Source organism: Chrysemys picta, chromosome 2 (assembly GCF_011386835.1).
Source record: "Chrysemys picta bellii isolate R12L10 chromosome 2, ASM1138683v2, whole genome shotgun sequence".
NCBI classification, from domain to species: domain Eukaryota; kingdom Metazoa; phylum Chordata; order Testudines; family Emydidae; genus Chrysemys; species Chrysemys picta.
Window position 1 is genome coordinate 190,912,043 of NC_088792.1, and position 26,070 is coordinate 190,938,112.

A 26,070-nucleotide genomic window follows, 5' to 3' on the forward strand; every position below is an offset into this window, starting at 1 on the left:
CAGGTGTTAACTTCACCTGGAGAAGCAGCAGCAAACAGCAGGCAGTTGCAGGGAGGAACCAGTGCTTTAGCTCCCGGGGGAGGCAGCAACAAAAGCATCAGCTCTCCCTGTAGCTCCCAACTGTTTGCTGCTGCCTCTCCCCACAGCCACAGCTTCCTTCTTGCCGGCTCCAGCAGCTGCAGTGCAGGGAGGGGGCTTGGCAGCACCATGTGACTGAACAGGGCCAGCAAACCTTGGCAAAAAACATGGGGGTGTTAGGTGACCTCATGTCACCTCTGGCTTCAGCCCCACGGGACACGTCTACTAGGACTCAGCCTCATTCCTGTTGAAGCTCCAAGACCCAACAGGCGCCTCCCATGGGGCTGAAGCCCCAAGCCCCGGCAGACGTACTCCAGCTCTTGAACTTCTGAAGATTGTCATATGTGGCTCGGAGAGTCAGTAAGTTTGGCCACCCCTGCTCTAGTGGTTCTTCCTAAAGATGAGAATCCTGAATTTTGATATCTTTAAATACCTGTTCAGGTTTCTGAGTCCAGAAAGAGTCTTAAACCGTCCACCTTCATGGGGGGGGGGATGAGGAAATACCAGGAATTCTTTGCTCTCAATAGATTAGGAAGACTCCTTGTATGGATTCCCTTGACAGCAGAGAGTCCACCTTCTATAGGAAGACAGTCTCATGAAAGTTAAGAAGAAAGAGAGCGAGGAAAAAAGCGAGAGCTAGGACCTGGTGCAGAAGTGATTGGAAATTCATTGTGGGTGATCTCCAAAACTCAGCAATAGAAATCAAGCACCAGGTACTGTAAAAGAATGCCAGATGAAGATTAAGGGAGGGCATGGAGGAAAAATGGTTACATACCTCTACTGTAACTGTTGTTCTTTGAGATGTGTTGCACATATCTATTCCACTTCAGGTTTGTGCACAAAAAGTGCACTGTAGCCGGAGAGTTTTCCTGAGCAGTACCCATCAGGGAAGCACGTGCAACAAGTATCTCCTCATGTGTCCAGGTCAGAGAATAAAATGCACAGCTGCCCTAGAGTCCCCTCAGCTCCTTCACACTGAATCCTAACCTAACAGACTTCAAAGCAGAGGAAAGGACAGCAGGGTGTAGAATGGGCATGTACCACACATCTCTAAAAACAGTTACAGTACGGGTATGCACCCAAGTGATTGCACATGTCTATTCTAGAGCTGTCAAGCAATTTAAAAAAATAATTGCGTTGTTAAACAATAGAATACCATTTATTTAAATATTTTTGAGTGTTTCCTACATTTTCAAATATATTGATTTCAATTACACAGTATACAAAGTGCACAGCACTCCTTCTATATTTATTTTTATTATAAATATTTACACTGTGAAAAACAAAATAAATAGTATTTTTCAATTCACCTAAGACAAGTACTGTAGTGCAATCTCTATCATGAAAGTTGAACTTACAAATGTAGAATTGTGTACAAAAAAAAAAACTGTTAAAAAAACAAAATGTAAGACTTCAGAGCCTCCCAAGTCCACTCAGTCCTACTTCTTGTTCAGCCAATCGCTCAAACAAGTTTGTTTACATTTGCAGGAGATAATGCTGCCTGCTTCTTGTTTACAATGTCACCTTAAAGTGAGAACGGGCGTTCACATGGCACTGTTATAGCTGGCATCGCAAGATAATTACGTGCTAGATGCGCTAAAAATTCCTATGTCCCTTCATGCTTCAACCACCATTCCAGAGGACATACATCTATGCTGATCATAGAATCATAGGACTGGAAGGGACCTTGAGAGGTCATCTAGTCGAGTCCCCTGCACTCATGGCAGGACTAAGTATTATCTAGACCACGGGTTCTGCTCGAATGATCCATAGCAGTGTAGACCGACGTATGTTCGTTTTCATCATCTGAGTCAGATGCCACCAGCAGAAGGTTGATTTTCTTTTTTGGTGGTTTGGGTTCTGTAGTTTCCGCATCGGAGTATTGCTCTTTTAAGATTCTGAAAGCATGCTCCACACCTCGTCCCTCTCTGATTTTGGAAGGCACTTCAGATTCTTAAACTTTGAGTTGAGTGCTGTAGCTATTTTAATGGTTAACTTTTTAAACAATATTTACATTCCTAATCTGCAGTGAAAGTGTTCTTAAAACAACATGTGCGAGGTCATCATCTAAGACTGCTATAACATAAAATATATGGCAGAATTTTCATAAAACAGAACAGGAGACATACAATTCTCCCTCAAAGAGTTCAGCCTCAAATTTAATTAATACATTTTTTTTTTTAAACGAGCATCATCAGCATGGAAGCATGTCCTCTGGAACGGTGGTCGAAGCATGAAGGGGCATACGAATGTTTAGCATATCTGGCATGTAAATTCCATGCAATGTCTGCTACAAAAGCGCCATGCGAAAGCTGGTTCTCAGTTTCAGGTGACATTGTAAGTAAGAAGTGGGCAGCATTATCTCCCGTAAAAGTAAACAAACTTGTTCAGCCAGTTGCTAAGACAAACAAGAAGTAGAACTGAGTGGACTCAGAGGCTCTGAAGCTTTATATTGTTTTATTTTTGAGTGCAGTGATTTTTTGTACATAATTCTACATTTGTAAGTTCAACTTTCATGATAAAGAGATTGCACAACAGTACTTGTATGAGGTGAACTGAAAAATACTATTTCTTTTGTTTTTCTTGTTCAGCCAATCACTTGGACAAACAAGTTTGTTTACATTTGCAAGAGATAATGCTGCCCACTTCTTGTTTACAATGTCACCTGAAAGTGAGAACAGTATTCACATGGCACTGTTGTAGCCTGCATCGCAAGATATTTACATTCCAGATGTGCTAAAAATTCATATGTCCCTTTATGTTTCAACCACCCAGAGGGCATGCATCCATGCTGATGACAGAATACTGCTCGATAATGATACATAGCAGTGTAGACCGACGTATGTTCATTTTCATCATCTGAGCCAGATGACACCAACAGAAAGTTGATTTTCTTTTTTGATGGTTTGGGTTCTGTAGTTCCCTAGGGTTACCATATTTCAGCAAGCAAAAAAAAGAGGACGGGAGAAGCCCCGCCCCTGCCCTGCCCTAGCCCCGCCCCATCCTGCCCTAGCCCCCCCTGCCCTTCCCACTCCCCCCCCTCAGAACCTCCAACCTTCCCCCCGCTCCTTGTCCCCTGACTGCCCCCTCCTGGGACCCCTGCCCCTGACTGCCCCCCAGGACTTCACCCCCTACCTAAGCCTCCCTGCCTCTTGTCCCCTGACTCCCCAACCCTTATCCACACCCTCACCCCCAGATAGACCCCTGGGACTCCCACGTCCCATCCAACCACTCCCCACCCCCTGGCAGCCCCCCCAGAACTCCCGATCCATCTAAACCCCTCTGCTCCCTGCCACCTGACAGCACCCCCCAGAACTCCCAAACATCCCCCCCCGCTCCCTGTCCCTTGACTGCCCCCTCCTGGGACCCCTGCTCCTAACTGCCCTCCAGAACCCCACCCCCTACCTAAGCCTCCCTGTTCCTTGTCCCCTAACTACCCCCTCCTAAGACCCCCCCCAATGCCCCCCAGCACCCTACCCGTTACCTGTACCCTGACTGCCCAAAACCTTATCCACACCCCCACCCCTAAAAAAGCCCCCCCTCCCCCGTCTCTTGACTGCCCCCTCCAGAACCTCCCTGGCCCCCTTGTTGTTGGCCTTTGTCTAATGTCTCTGTGAGCTTGCTCAGGAACGGCCTGAGCCGTTCGTCCCGGCACGCTGGGCAGCAATGAAGGAGGAGCTCCAGACTGCCGGAGGCAATCTGCGAATGCAGGGAGGGAGTGATCTCTGCTGCAGGGGAGAGGAGGAGGGGCTCTCTCTGGCTGTCGGAGCCCCATGTAAGTGGCACCATCCGGCAGGCTGCCCTGTTAGCCGCGAGCGCTCTGCATGGGGGGGGGGGGGGGGAAAGAGTCCGGACATTTACAAAATTCCCCCCGGACGCTATTTTTAGCTCAAAAAGCCGGACATGTCCAGGGGAATCCGGACGAATGGTAACCCTATAGTTCCCGCATCGGAGTGTTGCTCTTTTAAGACTTCTGCTTCAGATCTCGTTCCTCTCAGATTTTGGAAGGTACTTCAGATTCTTAAACCTTCGGTCGAGCACCGTAGCTAGCTTTAGAAATTTCACATTGGTACCTTCTTTGTGTTTTGTCAAATCTGCAGTGAAAGTGTTCTTAAAATGCACAACATTTGCTGGGTAATCATCTGAGACTGCTAGAACACGAAATATATGGCAGAATTTGCATAAAACTGAACAGGAGACATACAATTCTCCCTCAAAGAGTTCAGTCATAAATTTAATTAACACATTATTTTTTTAACGTGCGTCATCAGCATGGAAGCATGTCCTCTGGAACGGTGGCCAAAGCATGCAGCAGCATATGAATGTTTAGCATATCTGGCATGTAAATACCTCGCAATGCTGATTACAAAAGCGCCATGTGAACGCCCATTCTCACTTGCAGGTGACATTGTAAATAAGAAGTGGGCGGCATTATCTCCCATGAATGTAAACAAACTTGTTTGTTTTACCAATTGGCTGAACAAGAAGTAGGACTGAGTGGACTTATAGGCTCTAAAGTTTTACACTGTTTTGTTTTTGAGTGCAGTTCCATAACCCCAAAAAATATAAATATATAAATACACACACACTTGTAAGTTGCACTTTCACAATAAAGGAATTGCACTACAGTGCTTGTATGAGGTGAACTGAAAAATACTATTTCTTTTATCATTTTTACTGTGCAAATATTTGTAATAAAATATAATATAGAGTGAGCACTGTACACTTTGTATTCTGTGTTGTAATTGAAATCAATATATTTGAAAATGTAGAAAAACATCCAAAATATTTATTTAATTTCAATTGGTATTCTCTTGTTTAACAGTGCCACTAAAACAGCAATTAATCGCGATTTTTTTTTTTAGTTAATCGCGTGAGTTAACCACAATTAATCGACAGCCCTATTTAATTCTGAATGCAAGAATTCCAGAAAGACTGTCTGTCAGGAGGCTGTCAAGCTGATCTGCCCCTCCTCTCTCCCCTCCCCCTCAGGTAAAACACTGCTGTCATATTGTCTGTAAGTACTTGAACATACTTGCCCTTTCTCTGGTTGAGAAAAACTTGGCAGAAAAACTCTGAAAATTGCCCTCAATTATACAACATTGATGTGTATGGTTTGTTTGCCCACAGACCTTGAGCTTGCAAGGGACACAGATGTGCACCTCAACCGAAGGAAGATGTGTCCATAACCACAGTCATAGTAGGAAAGGAAGAGGAGGAGAGACAAAGAGACGTTGAACTGGATTCTCCACCAGTTCAGGGAAGATGGCACACTTGCAGATCTGTGAATTAATGTGTCCAGAGGGTGAGTTAATGGACAGTGGATGAATTTTAACCAGCCTTAAAGACATCTCAGGTATAGTTTGGCATGCTGAGTCACCTACATGCAAGTGGCCACATGTCCTAAAAGTTGCATACAGTTTCTCATCATTGTTTGAGGATAAGGTTGAAGGAAACTGCATAATTCCAAGATCACTTGAAAGCTGACCCAAGGAAGGTATGCCATTGTTGATGTTGAATCTAGCAATGCTTTGATAAACTCGATTCTCTGCACCAGAAAGTGACTGTATAATCAGGCCCAGCTGGTCAAATAGAATCTGAATTGCTCTGATGCCTTCTGTTGTCTGGAATGCCACCAAATAAGCCAATCATCTATATCGGGGTATACCTGATTAGCGATTCTGTGAAGAAGGGCAGCTACTCCAGCCATGCATTTGATAAACGCTCTGGGAGCTGATGAGAGACCAAAAGGGAGGATAAATCTCAGAAACCTCCTCTGGTGTGATGAATGGCCACACAAAAGCAGGCATCTGGAGGACCGAGAGCAGCATACCAATCTTCAGGATTGGGTGATGGGATGAAGTATGACAATGATATCGTACAAAACTTTATGTATTTGTTTAAGTTTTGTAGGTCTAAGATGGGTGAGGGACAGTGAAGGGGAAAGGGAAGCAGATCTAGTTTTTTGCTGTAACATGTAGCTCAGTTCCATAGTGCTTAGAACACATTTGTCGGTAGTGATGGCTTTCCACGCACCCAGGAAATCAGACAGTCTGTTTCCAAATGGAGGTGAAGAAGAAAAAGAAGATCCCTGATAATGAATATGTTGCTCTCGACTGAGCACTGCTTTGATGTAGTAGGGTGCTGTTCCAAGGTTGAGATGTGTGCTTCCTTCCAGATATGTCCAGCTATCTTTGAGGGTAACAGGATTGCCTCTGCAGCTGCTATTGATGAAACTGAAAGGGGAGCTCAGAGTGTCTCCAGTCATGTTCTGGATGTCTGGCAGATAAATTGCTGAAATTTCTATCTGATGGAGAATGAACCAGTTCCACAATAAAAACGAACAAGGAGTCCTTGTGGCACCTTAGAGACTAACAAATTTATTTGGGCATAAGATTTCGTGGGCGGAAGTCTGAGGGTCTATTGGAATATGATTAGACTTCACATGATGAGACTTCAATGCCATGGTCAGAACCTGAAAAGACTCTTAGATGTAGGGTCACATTTGTAACCACACAGAACTCTGCATCAAGTCCTTCAAGGAGCCCAATATCTGAGAAGGGCTAAGAAAGAGGTTGAAAGTTCCCATGTCTTCATGTAGAGTGTGGCATAGGGAATTTTCAAAGCCCCCTCAATGGTGCTCTGTACCATTCATGCAAAGGTGTGAACCTCCACGGTGGACTAGGAAGAGCACCAGGGCTTGACAACAAGGCATGCAGAGAAGAAGCCAGAATCAGCACTGGAGTCTGGTGCTTATGCACAATGACATGGAGAGGGCCCAAAGCATTCTCAGAAGGGAAAACCCTTTGCACGTAAGCACCAAGAGGCTAAATATGCTGTTCTGGTGCCAATAATAGTAGGAAATGAACTGCAAAGACCAGCACGTAGGGCTCCTGCACCAGACCAGGTGAGGAAGTGTGGTGGTACTACTTTTTCTTTTTCAAATTTCTTCAGAGTCAGAGTGTCACAGTCACAATAAAAATTCCCTCTCCACCCCGCCATGGGGTTTCCTGGGTAAACACCAGCACTGTATATTGCTAACACTTACATATGCATGGGAAAGTATCTTGGGAAGGGTCGAAGGCATGAGTGTGGAGTGAAAAATTCCTTTGCAGGTTGCAAGAGGCCAAAGGGGAGGTAGGGAGAAAGGAACGGATTAACTCGACAATTCAGCTAGGCTCAAAGATAAGGAGTAAAGGTAAGCAGGCACTGAGGTTGGCTTAGACATTGGGACCTTGTCAGATGGCAATCATGTTTAGTAGCAGAGGTCTTGCTCTTGGGTTGAAGAGATCCACTAATTGAACCCTTGATAGCAGCTGGAGCCAATGCTGCTAACTGCCTCTTAGGCACAGAAGTGGGCCATTCCAGACAAAATGCAGAATTCAGACCCAAGGGTAGTTTGCCCACCTTCAGTCCTTCGAAGGCCAAGTGGCCTGAAGCCTTAACTGCTGTTCCTGTTGACTCCTGGGCAAAAATCTTACACACTGTAGACGGTGAAGGGGAGCACATGCTGCCTAGGCATATTGGGCACCAGATGCATACATCCAATTCCAGAGCAGATGCTGGGCATGACATGCCCTTTTTAAAAAATCTATTTTGGGTCCCAATGCCAGAAGATTCCCAAGCGCTCTGAGGGAATAAGGAGATTCCTTCTAATTAACATAGATTAAACTATTCTAATCCAGTACTCCAGCTTGGGTGTCATTCATAATTTTTTTAAGCATACTCTCCACTTCCTCATCCAAGTCATTAATGAAACTCTTAAATAGTACCAGATTAGAACAGATCACTGAAGAGTCCACTAGACATATCCTCCCAGTTTGACAGCAGACCATTGATGACTACTCTTGGAGCCATAACTGATGTCTGTCATAAGAGGAGAATATGAGGGGCTTGATTTGCAAAAGTGTTGCACACCCTGAACTCCAACTGAAGTTAATGATACTCAGCAAATTTGAAAAAAATCAGGCCCGAAAGTTATTGGACCATGGGGTGGAAGGGGTTGCAAAAAGGCAGAGCTGTTTTCCCCTAGGAAATAAAAGGGAGTTCATTTAGTAAGGCATCTTCAGTACTTGTATGCACCATCATTCATCTTTAACACATTTTCCTATTGCATGCACCGACTCTTCATAAACTTGAATTTACTCACACTATTCTGTACAAACATAGCTAGTTCTTTTAAGGCCTCAGAAGAAACACATAAGAAATATATTAAGAGTTCTAATACCATCTGAAGGAGAATCATATCTATTAAAAATATCCAATTTTATTAAATTTTTAAAATCACTAGCACAATATAGAAAGTAAGTTAAGTTTACCGTTGTAACATGAGATGCTTCTGAAGTAGTGCTTGCTGAGTTCTGTGGACCACTCATATGCATCTTGCTGATGTGAGTATTTAAGCTGCCTAAGCTTTTGAAAACACAGCTACATTCTGTACAGTTATAGGTAGGGCCATTCTTCACCTTAAGGAATAAAGAAAATATGTTTTTTTTCCAAGATTTTTCCAGTTGTAATTTTTTCTTTATTTATAAACAATAAATATACTATATAGTCTTAGATAACTTTCTTTTAAATGAGCTATTTCTTCAATGCTATTTACCTCCAGCTAACAGAACAATTGAGTATCACTTTTTGGACCACGGCCATCACCATTCAGTGACATGATCATCATCTGTTGTCATGGGGAGCTTTTGTGGAACTTCAGGGTATGTCTACCCAGCAAAGAAAAATCCATGACTGGCACGTACCAGCTGACCTGGACCTGTAAGGCTTGGGCTGCGGGGCTCTGGGAACCACCCACCCCGCAGGGTTCTAGATCTCAGGCTCCAGCCCAAGCCCAGAAATCTACACAGCAATGAAACAGCCCTGCAGACCAAGCCCTCTGAGCACAAGTCGGATGGTACAGGCCAGCTGCGAGTTTTTCTTTGCTGTGTAGACATATCCGCAGAGAGTATATTAATATGAAAAAGAAAAATGCCCTTGGCCAGTGGTTTTCCAGCTTTTTTCCTCTCCATCTCATCCATGCATTAAAGCAATATTTATATAGAAACAAAAATCCAATAAGGCAGTTTATAAATAAGAACAAGGTTCCTAACTGAAGAGGATAATCCAAGTAATGTACAGATGAAAGACTGGAAATGGAAAGCAACAAAAAGCAAGTGAGTTAGTGGTGATGCTTAGAGAACGCATCTTGTTCATTTGCTTTTTTGTATGAGGTTTTGTTGTGGAATTTTTGTTTTAGATTTTTGTATTAGGTTTCGACCTTGGGGTAGTTTCTGTGTAGACATTTTTCAAACTGTGTGTTCATCAAGGAATGGAAGATGGAGGCAGGGTGGACTTGGTTAGAGACAAATAGGGCTACATAGAAGAAAGCACAAAAACTAAAATGCAAAGAACACATGAAGATGGGGGCAAGGACATTTAATCTTGTAGCTTGAACAGAGGAAGAAAAAACAAGATCAGAAAGGTAGGCAAGAGTTTGTAAAAGGATTTTGAAGGCAAGGACAAAAAAATTGATAATTAAGGTCAGAAGAAGCCACTAAAGGGATTTGTAAAGAAGTTAAACATAGCTGGAGTGGTGGGCAAGGTAGATGATCTGGTGGCAAGATTTGTACAAACTGAAGAGGAATAGGTCAAAATAAGGGAAGCCAAAAGAGAAGAAGGTTGCAGTAGTTGAAGCAAAAGACCAAAAAATAAGGACATACAAAAATTTTAGCAGAGGAAAAGGAAGAATTTTTTAAGAGGATGTAGAGAAAAATGTTGATGGGATATAGCAACAATAGCAACATGGTAGGAGGAAAGGAAAGAATGAGCTATCCAAATTATCCCAATGTTGCAAGCCTGTAAAAGAGTATGGCGTGCATGGCTGACTACACAGTAAAGCAGAGGGATGAAGTTCTGCTTTTCCCATGTTGAGCCAGAGCTGGTAGCAAGATATTCAAGAAGAGGTATCAGAGAGAAGAAGAAATACAACACTAAATGCAGGAAGTAGGACCCATGAGCCATCATAGTAGAGGTGGTGGTTGAACCAATGTGATCTGAGACTGGTCAAAGAGAGTGTGGAAAAAAAATAGGAGGGGCAAGTATACATTCTTGAGAAAATACCAGGGAATGTGAGAAAGAGAAAGTGAAGGATCTACCAAAGACGACTCTAGAGGCAGGATCAGAACAAGGACTGCATAACATGACAAGGCCTTTGGAAGAAAATGTTTCTAGGAGAGCATGATCAAATGATAGATCTTAAAATTGGGAATGGGGGGGGGGGGAAATCAATCAATAAATGAGGATGTTTTAGGAGGATCCCACAACAACCTGATGCTATTCAATAATTTGATCAATTACCTAGAAGAATCTCATTGCTAATAAAGTTTTTACAGATGAAGTGGTAAATAACTAGGACCAGTCACAGAGACAGATCTGAACAACTTGACAAGTGGGACAGAAATAAAATTGCCCGTTAATACAGCTAAATACAAAGTCATATATCAAGTAACAAAGAATGGTATGCCATATTTGTTTCATGGGGAACTGGATCCCAGAAAGCAGTGACTCTAAAGAGAACTTAAGGGACATGGAAGATAGTCAAACAAACATGAGCTCCCAGTGTAATACTGTAGATAAAAGGGTTAACACAATTCTTAGATGTACAAATAGAAGACTACATAATAGAAGCGGAGAGGTGATACTATTTTGGCATTGGTGAGACAACTACTACACTGTAATTCCATATCCATTGTTTTGCAATCCATACTAACACTCTCCACTCTCTTATTTATTTTAAGAAAGGCAGAAAAGTGATTTGGGGTCTGAAAAACACACCTTAATGAGAGACTGAAAAGGTTTAATCTATTTAGCTTATTTAAGCAAAGGTGACCAATGGCTTCTCTAACAATTTATATACTCGATCATAAGCCAGTTTATTTATAAGCCAACTCCCACCCCCAAGATGGATAAGTAAAAATGGAAAACGTTTATGACCCATTCATAAGCCGACCCTAGAATTCAGGAGTCAGCAAACTTTAGCACCCGGGCCATCAGGATAAGCCGCTGGTGGGCCGAGATAGTTTGTTTACCTCGAGCGTCCGCAGGCACGGAGGTAAACCTAAGTAAACAAAGTGTCCTGGCGCGCCAGCTGCTTACCCTGACGGGCCGGGACAGCAACTGGTGAGGAAATTTATGGGGGAGGGTAACTGGGGGGTCAGGGAAGTAACCCCTGTGACAACCCCCCACAAGACCCCACCCCTAGCCCGGGACTCCCACACTCTCCCCATCCCATCCCTTCCCACCTTATCTGGGGAGGATGTCTCTGGCCTGGCTGGAGCTGCTCCGGCAGGCTGGGAAGCGCAGCCACAGCCTGCTCCGGCGGGCCAGACCGGACGGCGCAGCCGCAGCACGTTCCAGCGGCCTGGGCCAGGCAGCACGGCCGCAGTGTGCTCTGGCAGGCCGGGCAGCGCGGCCACAGCCTGCTCTGGGGGGCAGGGCCGAGCATCACGGCTGCAGCCTGCCAGCCCTGGAGCTGCAGCTGCTTCGGAGGCTGGGGAGAGAGCAGCATGGCCAGAAGTGGAGACACTCTGGCCCCGCCTCTACCCTTCTGGCTCTGCTGGCTGTACTGCCTCTCCTTGCTCCCTCTGTTGGGGGGAGGGGCTGTGTCCCACCTCTCCCTCTCTATACCTGTTCATATGCCAACCCCCTTCTCTGATGCTTCCCCTTTTTACTAAAAAAAACTTGGCTTATAAACCAGCATATATGGTATATCAGTCTTGAAACACACACAGTTCCATCTATGCAACTTCCTAGCGTAGATGCAGCTATCCTGGTATAAAGGTGTTTCTGTTGTTACAGCTAGGGTTACCATACGTCCTCTTTTACCCGGACATGTCCGGCTTTTCGGCACTCAAACCCCCGTCCGGGGGGAATTGCCAAAAAGCCGAACATGTCCGGGAAAATGGTGGCTCTGCTCCTCCCCTGACTCTTCGGCTCTGTTTAAGAGCCGAGCTGCCCAAGCGCTATGGGCTTCAGGCAGCCCCCTTGCCTCCGGACCCCAGCCGCCGGCCGGGCACTTCCCCTGCCGGGCTCCGGTGGCACAGGGTCCGGAGGCACGGGGGCTGCCCGAAGCCGGTAGCGCTTGGGCAGCTCGGCTCTTAAACAGAGCCGAAGAGTCAGGGGAGGAGCAGAGCCTCTGGCCGCGGTGGCTCTGCTCCTCCCCGACTCTTCGGCTCTGTTTAAGAGCCAAGTGCTACCGGCTTCGGGCAGCCCCCATATCTCCGGACCCTGCGCCGCCGGAGCCCAGGAGGGGAAGTGCCCGGCTGGGGGCGCAGGGTCCGGAGGCAAGGGGGCTGCCCAAAGCCCGAGTGCTACCGGCTTCACAGTTTGCCGGGCAGCCTCCAGACCCTGTGCCCCTCCCGGGCTCCAGCTGCGCTGGGGAAGCACCGGCCGGGGGCGCAGGGTCTGGGGGCTGCCCGGCAAACCGTGAAGCCGGTAGCACTCGGGCAGCCCTTTCTGCGTGGCTGGGAGTGGGAGGGAGGAGGGGGCGGAGTTGGGGTGGGGAAGGGGCGGAGTTGGGGAGGGGCTAGGGGTGGGGAAATGGGCGGGGCCAGGGCCCGTGGAGGGTCCTCTTTTTTTATTTGTTAGATATGGTAACCCTAGTTACAGCTTACCGGAGTTTACCAAAATAAGCTACAATGATATAGCCACTTTAATACCAGGACAGATAACTGAGTCCACACTAGAGAATTGCACAGAATTGTATCTGTGTCAAAACTGATATAGTTAAATTGGTACAAAACCTGTGTGTAGACAAACCCTAAATCAAAATCTACAAGTAGCTAAACATGCAGAAGATACCTTATACTTCCAAGTTCTAATCTAGCAGACAAATTGAAAACCAGTTCCATTGGCTGGAAGCTAGAAAAATTCAAACTGGCACAAATTTTTAAACAGTCAGGGTAATACACCATTGGAATAGTTTACCAAGGATATGGCAGATTCTCCATCACCTGAAGCCTTTAAACCAAGATTAAGTTTCTTTCTGAAAAGATATGTTCAACCACAAGTTGTTGGGATCAGTGCAGAAACTTCTAGATAAAGTAGTATAGCCAGTGTTATGCAGAAAGTCAGACTACATGATTATAATGTCCTTTTTGAATTTAAGATCTCTGAATATGTGTGTCAAGAGACCATAAAGAAAAAAGTCAGAATGAAGAGTTGCAATACCACAGTTTGTATCTTCCATGGTAGTTTCTTTTGCTCCAACTGTAACCCAGAAAGCCCCTTCTAATGGCTATCATTTATTTCCTGGTATTGATGAGCGGAGGGGTATTGTCTGGGTTTGAAATCTCTGCCTGGTTGTCTTATCTTATAGTTTTGGAAAAGCTACCGGTTAAATCTTTACCCATTTGTATTTTCAATTATATCAAAGGCAGCTAGAGCCAAGGATAGTTTTTAAAAAAAAAAATACAAATTGTAATAAATAAAATTATCTTAAATTACTCAGCTGATACATCATAAACCAATATACTTGAAAGATAAAGAGTAAATGAATCCTCTGCTACTAATAAAAAAAATGTTAATTCAGATTAATGATTTTAGCAAGTCTAAATTACTAGATCAAATTGAGCAAAACTGCTCAGTAATCTCTACTTTAGCATATAATCCATGTTGGGTGCAGGCAACAAGGTACAACATTGGAATATGATGTAATATAAATAGGGTGGGTTAAATACGGAGAGGAAAAGGTTAAAAATTGATAAGCAGTATATTTAACAGCAATCATATTATTAACAAAATTGCATTTACCTCTGAATGAACTCTCTGTATATGAGACTGAAGATTGCCTTTTTGAGAAAAGGCTGCTGGACAAAAGGCACAAGCATGGGGTTTTTCACCAGTATGCTTAATCATGTGTGTCTGTAATGCCCCCTTCTGGTTAAAGGCTTTTCCACATTCACTACATGTAAATGGTCTTTCACCTAAAATAAATAAATAAATAAATAAATACATAAATCCATTACCAATAATGACATTATGTATTAGAGAGAAAAATAATGCCATCATAAGCAAAGCACATTACATGTACAGTAATAGTCTACCATCTGTTGTCATTGCATCTAACTCAATCACTAAACTGCCCATTTGCTCTTATTTGGATGTTGCGTGCTAGCATAGATTATTTGGTTTTCAAAAATAGCACTTACAACAATGTTACCTTTAATGTTTGTTATCCAAAAAGTATTTTTTCTTTTTCTTTTTTTTTTTTTAAAAAGAGATTAGAATTTAGATGCTGCTTTCTAGTATATGAGGCCTTTTTTAGAGTGATTAGATGACCTAACTAGCAATTCAGATTTTAGAAAATATTGAAATTGCTTCCATGGCCCTACAGGCTAATTTTTTTTTCCTGAAAGGGCTTGAAGACAGTGGCTAACAATGAAACAACTGTAACTATGGCTCTCTCTGGTGAGATGCTGTACAAATATAAAGAATGCATTTTATAAAAAGACAACAAAATTGATTTTTATTACATTTGTACAACACCTAAATACACTTCTACCTCAATACAACGCTGTCCTCGGGAGCCAATAAATCGTACCGCTTTATAGGTGAAACAGCGTTATATCGAACTTGCTTTGATCCACCGGCGTGCACAGCCCCTCCACCCCCCCGAGCACTGCTTTACTGTATTATATCAGAATTCGTGTTATATCCGGTCACATTATATCGAGGTAGAGGTATAGTGTTTGGGGCCCTGTGTTATCTATTGATTTATCTACTGATCTATGGAGTTAAATTAACCTTGCATATTCAGATATGCTATAACTGATTAGAATTTAGTGACTAACCCATTTCATGTGCAGTCATTTCACTGAGATCATATCTTCTCTCCCCCACTCCTCCAACCAACACATACACACTTTTTATTCTTCCTAGTGAACTGCGAATTTCTAAAAGTTCAAAGGATTTAAAGGACTCCTGTTCTCTCCATGAAGTACAATCTTGTTTCTTAGATTTATATTAGAATATATAAGTATGTAGAACAATAAATTCAAGACAGAATGAACTCAACAGGAAAATAACTTTTCAATTAACCTTTGGAAATACAACACTGAATTGTGAGACTACTTTTAAAATCAGTTGTAAGAGTGACCTCTTGTGTTTCTTTTCTGGATCTTCAATATATGAAACCTAAAACGGATATCCCTATTAAAACGTGAACTGACCACAATTCTAGGAGCAAGTTTGATGGATAATTCACCTTCCCCTTTTCAGTAAACTAAGCTGTCCACATGTACTATGGCTGTTATATTAAGGAAACTGGTACAGAGGGAAATGGTTGGGAATATTACCAATAGGATTCACCTGTGTTCTCCTAGAAATTAGAAAAAGAGAGTTCATTTATTCCTGCTGTGTATTGTCATCAGGAATAAGATATCTGCATGAGTATAAAGAGTTAACCTCTGCAATTTTTGTTAATGACTGCATTTAGAGCCCAATGCATTGCAGAACCATGTTGAAATGTATATATTTCTAGCTCTATGTTTGCCATAAATAGGGCCCTTCATTTTCTATTTTTATTTTATTTAATTTTTCCCAGGAATGTATCGGTCTTTACTACTACAACAACAAAAACAGCTGAAAATTGGTACAAAAAATATTTATTTTTCTGGGTAAATATCAGAAATTATTTTGGTGGACGGAAGGACGGAGGGAAGTATTCAGCAGACTAATGTTTTGATTAATGGAATTCAATGTGGTTTGAAATGTGTATGTGGTGGGCATTAGATTCATCAGTACATTCAGATGCACATGCACTCCAGAGCTTGCACGCATGCTTGTTTAGTGTGTGTATCTTCTAAGCTAATACATAGCCTTATTTCAACTGGCAACTCTGCATATACACACAGACTAAGGCATTATCGTAATACATATCTCATGCAATTTATTGTATTTTTATAATAAAATAAATTATTTTTTTATATATTTGAATCATACAAAAGTAGGGTGAAATCAGGAAAAAAAAAGTATTGTTTAAAAAAAAATTGAAATTTTTTTCAGTAAAAATCAGTTTAAATTGAAAACAAAGGGTCTTAGCCATAAAATCCCTGAAAATATACAATATAGTGTAGCAGGCAGACGGCCTGCAAGGATAGCTAAAGTGCTTTAACTGCCCCAATTCATCTCAATGTGTTAAGTCTGAAACCTAAATATAAGAATATAAATGCAAACATCTATTTATTTCAGTGTTGATAATTTTAGCAGAAACATCGAGCTAATGTGCGTATCCTGCAATTCTAAAGTGCCTCCCACTCATCTTCCCTCCACCAACACCTTCAGGTTCACCACTGACAACTTCAGCAATGCAGTTATGCCTGAAGGAATCACAGAAAAAACTTAAAATGTGGAAATGCCTTTAAATAAATAGACTTAACAAAAATAAAAATGAGACTCTGTACTATTATTCATTTTCATGTTCCATGCTTTAAAAAAAAAAAAAAAAAAAAAAAAAAAAAAAAAAAAAAAAAAGGGTCTGTGCAGCTGTTGTAGTATTTCCAGTCTGCCTCACCAAACATCAAGAGAATGCAAGAATTCTGACACAGAATTTAGATCCTGCTTTCTGCAGAGTATTTTGGGCCTTGTTTAGAGTGTTTAGATGAACTATCATGCAATTCAGATTTTAGAGAATTTTGAAATTGCTTCCACAAGTATAAAATCAGGTATTCCCCAAAAATAAATTTTGCAAAGCACTTTGAATAGCAGAATCTAGATTTGTACCACCATGAATATAAAAACCCACCGAACAAAGATTTCCTTGGCTTAATACAAAGAAAATTATGCACAATATGCACTAACTGCAGTACATAAGTCTCTAGTACAAAGGCAAGACTAGTTAGTATATAAGTAACCAGATAGACTGATGCTACTGCCAGAACCAGCTAAGAGAAAACAGTGCTTACCCATCTCACAATTTTTATTTATTTATTTTAAGAAAGACAAACTCCCACTTACCTGTATGTATTCTAACATGTCGGGTTAACTGACTTGGTTTTTGGAATGTCTTTCCACAGTGCGGACATGAATATGTAAACCCACTTCTGTCAATGTTTCGATTGTAAGATCTAGTATTGGATACCCTGGAAACATACACAAAGTAGTTACAAATAAAGACTTTTTATCCCCAGATTAAATATTTGAAAAAGATGACTTTTCATTACAACTACTTTTTCTGGATTTACAATAAATTTAGGTCAGAAATGCAGCTTCATTGACATTGTACAGCATGTGCTATAGTTTTTTGCTAACATTACAGAACTAATCAACAGCTGCAGCACCAGTATTTTTTATTTTTTTAACCATTCTGCCTGATAAATTTTGATATTTATTTCTCCAATGACAGCGATGGACACTTCATGAACTATCTTAAGACCTTCTTAGTGTAATTGGGTAGGTGTGGTGGAGGACACTACCACAATTTTACAAAAGTTGTTTTCTGGAGAAGAGAAAAAGCCTCTGTCACTGGACTAGGCTTCAAATACACCCTTAATTAAACTAATCTAGTTTGGTGGTGTCAGCTAGGTCCATATCTAAACCTCACAAATTTGAATATCTGGTATTCTCTAATCAGGTGATAAATGGGACTAAGATGGTATGAAGCAGTTTTGCAAGATTCTATTAATTCACAATGAATAAAATGTCTATGACTTTGAAAACATCAATCACCATAGTAAGTGGCAGATGAGCAAATTCAGTTCCTGACCTGGTAAATTTTGCAAGGTTGATATAGCAACTAGCAGTATCTCTTTCTATTCTAAAAGAAAGTGTGAGCACTTAAAAGTAGAACCTTCTCACTCAAGAAACGTGCTTACTTTAGTGACAAAAATAACTTTTTACCACTTTTTACTCAGCCTAGCAGAACCAGAACAGCTAAGAAAAAGCAAGCTATATGATGTTCCATTTCATGCGTCATTACTACATCCGTGAATATCCATTGACAATAATGAGGTAGTAGTTGAATGAACAATTTTAGAACACGGTTACAAACTAAAGAAGGGTTTAGTGTGGCCTTCAGACTAGTGAAGAAAAACTGAAGAATTCAGGAAAAGAAAGGGGCCTAGATACTCACAACAACAACAAAATCAATCATCTACAGTTTTACCGGTGACTGCTGTGCGTTCACTTAATGACATTACAAACTTGAAAATCTGAAAAAGGACAGCCTTTCAAAAGTTTCTTTTCAGAAAAGATAAATAATCCTAATACACAGAAAGGAAATGCTGTCTTTCATTGCAGGAACCACATATTGGGTTCCTTATCCATCTGTAATAAGTAACTGTCCAATAAATCACAGTTACATATTTATTTCATTCTTTGTTTTCCTTAGTCTTTAAAAATTTGCAAACATTACAAGAAGGAGGGGTTATTTTCCCAGTACAGTAAGTGGAGTTCTTCAAGATGGATGTCCTATGGGTGTTCCACTTGGGGTGCATATGCACATTTGACCAGAGGGTATAGAGGTCTGAGGCAGACAAACACCACTCAGTTTCTTCTCTACTACAAAAGATCAGACTCCTGAGCAGAGGGAAAGGAGCATCCACAGGCATGGGTGTAGTTTGGGGGAGAGGCGATGCCTTCAGCAGGCACCGATTTTGCCTCCCCCCTGACACACATGCAGGCCCCATTGGTCTGACTGGAGCTGCCATTCCAAATATAGAAGTCAAATTACACCTGTGCCCATAGGTTTACATATCTCAAAGAATACCAGTTACTTACATGCTAAGTAATCTCTTTCTTCTTCAAGTAGCGTCCCTCTTGTTACTCCACTTAAGGTGACTTCTGAGCAGTACTACAGAACCAAAGGCAGCATCTGCTTGAGAAGCATTCACTAGGGCATAGTGTCAAAAGGAGTAGACCGAAACCCACATTAGCAGCTCTATTTCCTCTATAGCAGGAGTTTTCAAACTGTGGTTCGGGACCCCAAAGTGGGTTGCTACCACGTTTTAATGGGGTCGCCAGGGCTGGTGTTAGACTTGCTGGGGCCTGGGGCCAAAGCCCGAGTCACATTGCCCAGGGCAGAAGCCTGAGGTCTAAAGCCCTGGGCAGCAAGGCTCAGGCTTCAGCTTTAGCCTTTGGCGGTGGGGCTCAGGTTACAGGCCCCCCCCCTGCCTGGGGCTGAAGGCCTTGGGTCCTCCAGCTGGGGTGGCAGGGCTCAGGCTTCAGTCCCCTTCCTCCTGGGGTCATGTAGTAATTTTAGTTGTCAGAAGGATGTTGCGGTGCAATAAAGTTTGAGAATCGCTGCTCTATAGCAGTGGCTCTCAAACTTTTTTTTACTAGTGACCCCTTTCACATAGCAAGTATCTGAGTGCGACCCCCCCCACTTATAAATTAAAAACACTTTTTTATATATTTAACACCATTATAAATGCTGGAGGCAAAGCAGGGCTTGGGGTGGAAGTTGACAGCTCGCGACCCCCCCCCTCCATGTAATAACCTCATGACCCCCTGAGGGGTCCCGACCCCCAGTTTGAGAACCCCTACTTTATAGGGACAGCTTTTAGCAAGGCAACAGATGTGGAGTCATATCTGGTAGAATGGGTTATGTCTCTAGGTGGGCATGGTACATTAGCGGCTTCATAGAAGAAGAGATACAGGCAGAAACCCATTTAGGAAGTCTCCAGATAGACAATGGAGTTCCTTTTAGCTCGGTCCACAATACAAATAAAGATACAAATAAACTTGGAGAGGCTCAGAAGAGTTTAATCCTGTCCAAATGTATGCCAGAGAACCCTCTTAACATCCAGTTTATGGAGGGCAGCATTTTCCCTACTCTGATAGGGTTCAGAACAAAATATAGGGAGATGAATTGTCTGATTTATATGCAAGTCTGAAATGACTTAGGTAAGAACTGTGGATGTGGTCAGAAGAACCCCTTATCTTTGAAGAAAACAGTGTAAGGAGGGTCAACCATCAAAGACCCTAGCACACCAACTCTTCAAGCAGAAGTAATGGTCACTAAAAAGGTGGTTTTCATGGAAAGGTGGCCATTGGTTCAAAAGGAAGTTTGTGAATGGCTGCCAGATGGATTTTAATGGAGTCCACTTCTTTTCTTCAGGATAAGAAGTTATTCTAAAACTTCTGAAATGGATGAATCAACGGAAGACAGATGTCGGTGAGCACACCATTGGTAAAATCTTTTCCACTGCTGAACTTAAGTTTTTCTGATCTCCTTTTCAACTGTTAAGCAGGACCTTCTGCATCTGCTTCCAACAGGAGAGCTCTATCTCTATGTGCTTTCCAGATCCCAGGCAAGCTTACGTTGGGGTGAAGAATGCTACCTGAGTCCTGCAAGAGAAGTTTGGAGGGTAAGTTGATGGCCAGCCAAGAGAAGAAGCGGAGAAGGTGCCTTGGCCAGGCTGATGCAATCAGTATGTGTGGGGTTATGTCTTGCCTGACTTTGTTCAGGACCATGAGGATTAATAGCATTGCAAGAAAGGCACGTAGAAGGTTCTTGGACCATGAGAGAAGAAAGACATCACCCAGGGAACAAGCACAAGTTTGTGCGTCTCCACTTGATGATGATGGCAAAGAGATCTATAGTCAGAAAATTCCAGGTGAGAAACAGCAGTCTGAGTACAGACTTGCTGAGCTCCCATTGATGATCCTGTGCGAAGTGTCTGCTGAGTTCATCAGCTATGGTGTTTTGAAGACCAGGCAGAGAGACTATTGAAAGAAGACTACACTGAGCTATGCGCCCGTTCCATAACTTCATGTCCTCTGTACAGAGGGAAGGAGATCTTGCCCTTTCCCTCCCTCCAGTTTATGTAGTGCAAAGTGACCTGTGGTCTGTTATTATGCAAATGAAAGGAAGTACTGACAGGCACACCTTACAACCATAAGTTCCAGGATGTTGATCTGAAGGGTGGACTCAAGTGGTCCACCTGCCCTGTACGCTATAATCCTGTGAGCTCCCATCCAGGGGTGTGTCAGCAACTATTTTAATAGTGGGAAGGGGATAGCTGAAAGGAACCCCTAAACATACTTTGTTCAGATTCTTCCACAAGTCAAAGGAGACTAACACATGAGGGACAGAGAGCAACTTGTTCAACCTGTCCCTGTTTGGGGTGTAGACTGATCAGAGCCAGGCTTGGAAGCAGTGCGGGTGTAATTGGGCATATATGATGAAGGTGCACATTGCCATGTGCCCAAGGACTTGGAGCCAGAATCTGGTCGAGAGACTTAATTGAACTTGTGCAACTTGTGTCAGGGTGAAGAACCTGTCCCTTGGTAGACAGGCCCTGGATGTTACGGTATCAAGAGTGGTGCCTATAAACTCTATCTGTTGTACAAGTACAAGGGAGAACTTCACAATGTTGAAGACCGAGCCTTGTGAGTAGAGGGGTGGCTTTGTTTACTGCAGTTTGAACTTCAGTGTAATAAGGTCCCTTTTGGAGCCTATTGTAAAGATAGCAAAAAACGGTTTCTCCCCATTGAAAAAGCTATGCAGCAACTATCGCCGTAACTTTTATGAACATCCTCTGGGTGGTAGATAGCCCTAAGGGAAGACGCAATATTGATAGTGGTCCTGGCCATGAAGACTGAAGAATGCATCGTGAACGACTACAGTAGAGGACATGGATCAAGCTGCTGTCTCAGCAGTGTAGAGGTAATCCGTAAAGTCCTCCCCAACAGGAGCTGTCCCTCCACGATGATGGCCTGAAATTGCTTCCTGTGTTCTTGTGGGAGTCGCTCAATAAAAATTAAATTTGGCTTGGTTGATGTGATTATATTTCACGGATCTAAACTGCAGGATGCAGACAAGTACATCTTGCTACCAAATAAATCTAAATACTTTTCGTCCTTGTCAAGAGGGTTGCTTTTGAATGGTGATGCCCGTTCCACTTGTTGACTGTCTCCATCACCAGGGAGTTGGGGGCAGGATGAGAAAATAAAAATTCTGAGTCCCTGGCCGGGAAATTTTTTTTTTTTTTTTTTTAAATCTAGCTTCTTAACTTTGGGGATGGGGGGGGAGAAGCTGAGAGAGCAACAGTGACTTGCCAAGCCATTTTGGTAGGCTCCAACAGCAGCTCATTCACAAAAGGTGGAGGGTGTAAAATTTCCAACAATTTACACTGGATCTCTGGGACTTTTTCCTAACAGAATTCGGAGAGAGTCCACCACTCTCTTCGCCAACTCCTAGAAGTCATCCCCAATAGATGGGTGGAACATAACCGCTTTAACCAGAGATGATGATGAAACATTTGTTTGAAGAGTAGCCTCCTCCATCACCCCTTCTTTCTTGCTCCTCAAATGTTTCCTCCTGCAATGCAGACTGCTGATGGGGAACGAATGGGAACAGGGAATGCTGGCTCTGGTGTTCCACATGAAGACAGGTGGGGCGTATAAGCAGACCAAACAGTCACTGCCGCCAAAAATTTCAGATCAAAGGTGCACAGGGCACATGCGCACCTCAAGTGAAGCACCCACAGGAACATTACTCAAAGATAAAGCACTATATATCAGGAACTCTAAAACACATACTTTACAGATACGTCAATTGGAACTACACTTTCTTTTTCTTTAATATTTATGGGCTTATTAATATAATCACAGCCTACTCCGGTGAGGAATTAAAAATAAAAAATAATACCATTTCAGTTCCTTTTACATTTCTAAACGTACTCAAATTATCTCATAGAACTTGAAGTTAATTATGTCATATTTATTATAATGCTCTTCCTTTGGCTTTTAAAATCAGTATTTACGTAAGGCTAGCGAACTCTCTCACAAACACAACAGAAGTTACCTGTATACACTTAAAAAGAGCCAAACTACAGCCTCAGATAGTCAGCAATATCATGGAAAATATAATCCCAAATAAGGGACTGATTTGTTAAGTTCGCATTCAAGCAAAATTTCAAGCTAAATCCATAGTGCTTTTGCTTGAGCACACTCAGCAGCATGAAGTCCTACAGCACTGCCACTTTCTCAGTAGGACACTTACAACATGAATTTAAAGTGGTAGGTCTTGAAGGTGGATGGAGGACCCTCATAAGGGTGCCCCTGCTGGACAATTCCCACTGCCTGTACAAGACCAGACCAGGCAATCACCGACTGAGCCAGACGGAAGTAAGTTCTTTTCAGGCTTCTCTATATTCTACTGCTGCAAAGGAGCATCCCTTATTACATGAATATGCATAACTTATCCAGTGATTCACACCTTATTTTGTAGTGAGTTTTCATGTGCTCCTTAAGCTGTGAGGAAGTCTCAAATTCCTTCTTACAGGACTTGCAACTATGGGTTCTGCTTCCAGCCAATTCCTGACGATGTTCTTCCATATGCATGGACAGTTGGGTCTGCAAAGTAAACTCATCTCCACACTCTGAACAAATAAGATTCTGAAAAAGATAACAGAGAACTTGATTCTCTAGATCATGAAATACTTAAAATATTACCATAAACATGGAGTGATTTTTTTAAAAACCTTTTCAGAAGCTACACCAGATCTAACTTTTGCTTAGTTCTGAAAAAAGTGGGCTTTCCTCCTTGGACCCTCAGGGTATGGTACACAGCAACTAAACACCAGCAGCTGGCTCAGGTCAGCTAATTTGGGCTCATGAGGCTTAGGCTTCAGGGCTATAAAATTGTGGTGCAGATGTTCGGGCTTGGGGTAGAACCCAAGCTCTGGCATCCTCCCACCTTGTGGGATATTCCAGAGGTCAGGTTCTAGCCTGTGCCCAAATGCCTACATCACAATTTTTCAGCCTGCAGCCCAAGTCCCACGAGCCCAAATCGGCTGATCCAGGCCAGCCGCAGATGTTTTTAATTGCTGTGTAGACATACACACAGAGAGACGATTTCTCATGCCCTGAAATGTAAGGGTTTAAAAACTTTCCAAAACGTGTGGAATTTTTTTTAAAGCTTTAATCATTTAACTCTGGATATTCTCATTATCTACATAAGTGTCTAATCCTTTTGGATGCTCTTGGCCTCCATCATGTCTTGTATCAACGAGATCCACAGATTAATTGTGCATTCTGTAAAAAGAGTTGAAGTTGGTGCCTTTCAGTTTCACTGGAAGTCTTCTTGTTCTTGAGTTATGAGAAAGGGCAGACAGAAGTCCCTGCTCTATCTTTTCTATACCATTTACTATTCTGAACAACAACTATCACTGTATCTACTTATCTACTCTAAACTAAAAGAGTTTCAATCTCTTTAGTCACTCTTTATGTGAAAGTTTTTCCAAACCTCTAATTAGTTTTGTCACTGATCTCTGAACAAAAGCTTATGCCACTGGAAAAGGGAAAGGGACCGTTAAAAGTATGGGTAAAAGTACACATTTCTCAAACTGGGGGTCCCGACACAAAAGGGGGTCACAGAAGCCTATTGTAGGTGGATTGCAGTATTGCCACCCTTACTTCAGCGCTGCCTTCAGAGACTGACAGCTCCTGGCCCAACATCCAGCTCTGAAGGCAGTGCCGCCACCAGCAGCAGTACAGAAGCAAGAGTGGCATGGTATGAATACATCTGCAAAATTTGCTATTTATGCCATGACCGACCCATGAAAAATATGTGATTTCTCCATAATTTAAGTAGACCCCTAATCATAAGGTTAGCTCCAAGAGCATATGTGTAGGGAGCAAGAGTCTGCTATATAATCTAGGTTCAATATGCTACAATATTTCTTATGGAACACACTGAGCATCAACCATCAAAATCTGATTCACACTAACTTTTCGAGCCAATACTGTATTCATTAAGGATGCAGTCTTCAGAGACTACTAAAGGTTTAACCAGTGATTCCATAAGCTTGATAAGTACTGTATTAGATCCATGTCACAGGAAGGTGGTTGTATGTGGGTGAGGGAGTCACGTACCACTGATGGAAAGAAATTTATAACAACTCTCTGCACCATCAGATTCCAGGATGAGAAGAAGAATGGTGTTGTGATTAAAATACTGCACTGGTAAAAGCTCAGAGTTCAATTCTGGCTCTGCCAGACTTTCTGGGTAAACACGTTATTCCTATGCATTAGTTCCCATTATATAAAAGACATCAAAATACACAGGGGTACTGTGAGGATAAATTCATTAGTGACTGGGGGCTCACAATACCCTCCTCTAACCTGGCTGATACGCATCTAGTAAATGTTTAAAGCCCTACTTGCATGATGAGTTTTAATTGACTCTAGGGATAATCCATGTCTAGGAGAACCCAGGGGCATGAAAGATGATGGAGCTTTGCTCTACTGAAACATCAGAAGAGCCCTCATAGTTGAGAGACATGAATCAACACTACAGATTCCACACACAAAACCAGCATTGGAGCAGTCTCTGCTGGAACTAACTCTGGAAGAACAGAAGTTCATTATATGAGGAATCACCTATATTATTTCCTTTGGCTTCAAAGCCTCATTGGGTCCATAACATTTCTTTCTTTCTGGACCGAGCCTTTAATTTGAGGCAGTGGGTATGCTTTTGTGAGATGTGTTCCTCACCAAGACAGCATATGCACCGCGAGTGACCATCACTGATGGGAATGGCCTCACGACAGGAAAAGCAACTCTTGAACCCAGGGATGCGAGCGTAACTCCGAGAAGGGAGAACTTCCCAATTGGAAAGGGCATAGAAAAGGAAACCTACACTAAGCTAAAGAATATCAGGTAGTGAAGAGCAGCGGAATTTTTTTTTCCCACCAGGAGAAACAAAAATAAAGGAAATGGCTAATATCTACAAAATAACGGAAACACTACCATTACTAAAGGATAGGGATGTATGACGAGCTCTGCTTGGGATTCCACCCCAGACCAAAAGCGGTTGAGAAGGAACTAAGGGAGGCTGGACGGCATAGCACTATATAGATGCCACTCACAGCGCGAGTCAGGGAGAAGCGCGTGTGCGGCCCAATGGGCACTGCTACTGAAGATCTCTGATCTCAGGCACAGGGGCACTATCGCACCTACAGGGACACTACTTGAAGAAGAAGAAACGGTTACTCACCTTCT

The 26,070-nt window shown here is 42.6% G+C and overlaps 1 protein-coding gene across 17 annotated transcripts in view; it reads right to left on the bottom strand.

Annotated features, from left to right (window-relative positions):
* The window catches only part of ZNF236 (zinc finger protein 236), a 251,431-nt gene that overhangs the window by 198,451 nt on the left and 26,910 nt on the right, over positions 1–26,070 (bottom strand). For all 17 annotated transcript variants that reach the window (XM_065585139.1, XM_065585137.1, XM_065585143.1 and 14 more), the window contains exons 4-7: positions 23,285–23,463; positions 17,080–17,204; positions 13,876–14,048; positions 8,397–8,543 (exon numbers count right to left, since the gene is read on the bottom strand). In XM_065585139.1, coding sequence (XP_065441211.1) covers positions 8,397–8,543; positions 13,876–14,048; positions 17,080–17,204; positions 23,285–23,463 — 624 coding nt within the window. The remainder of the gene's footprint in view (positions 1–8,396; positions 8,544–13,875; positions 14,049–17,079; positions 17,205–23,284; positions 23,464–26,070) is intronic.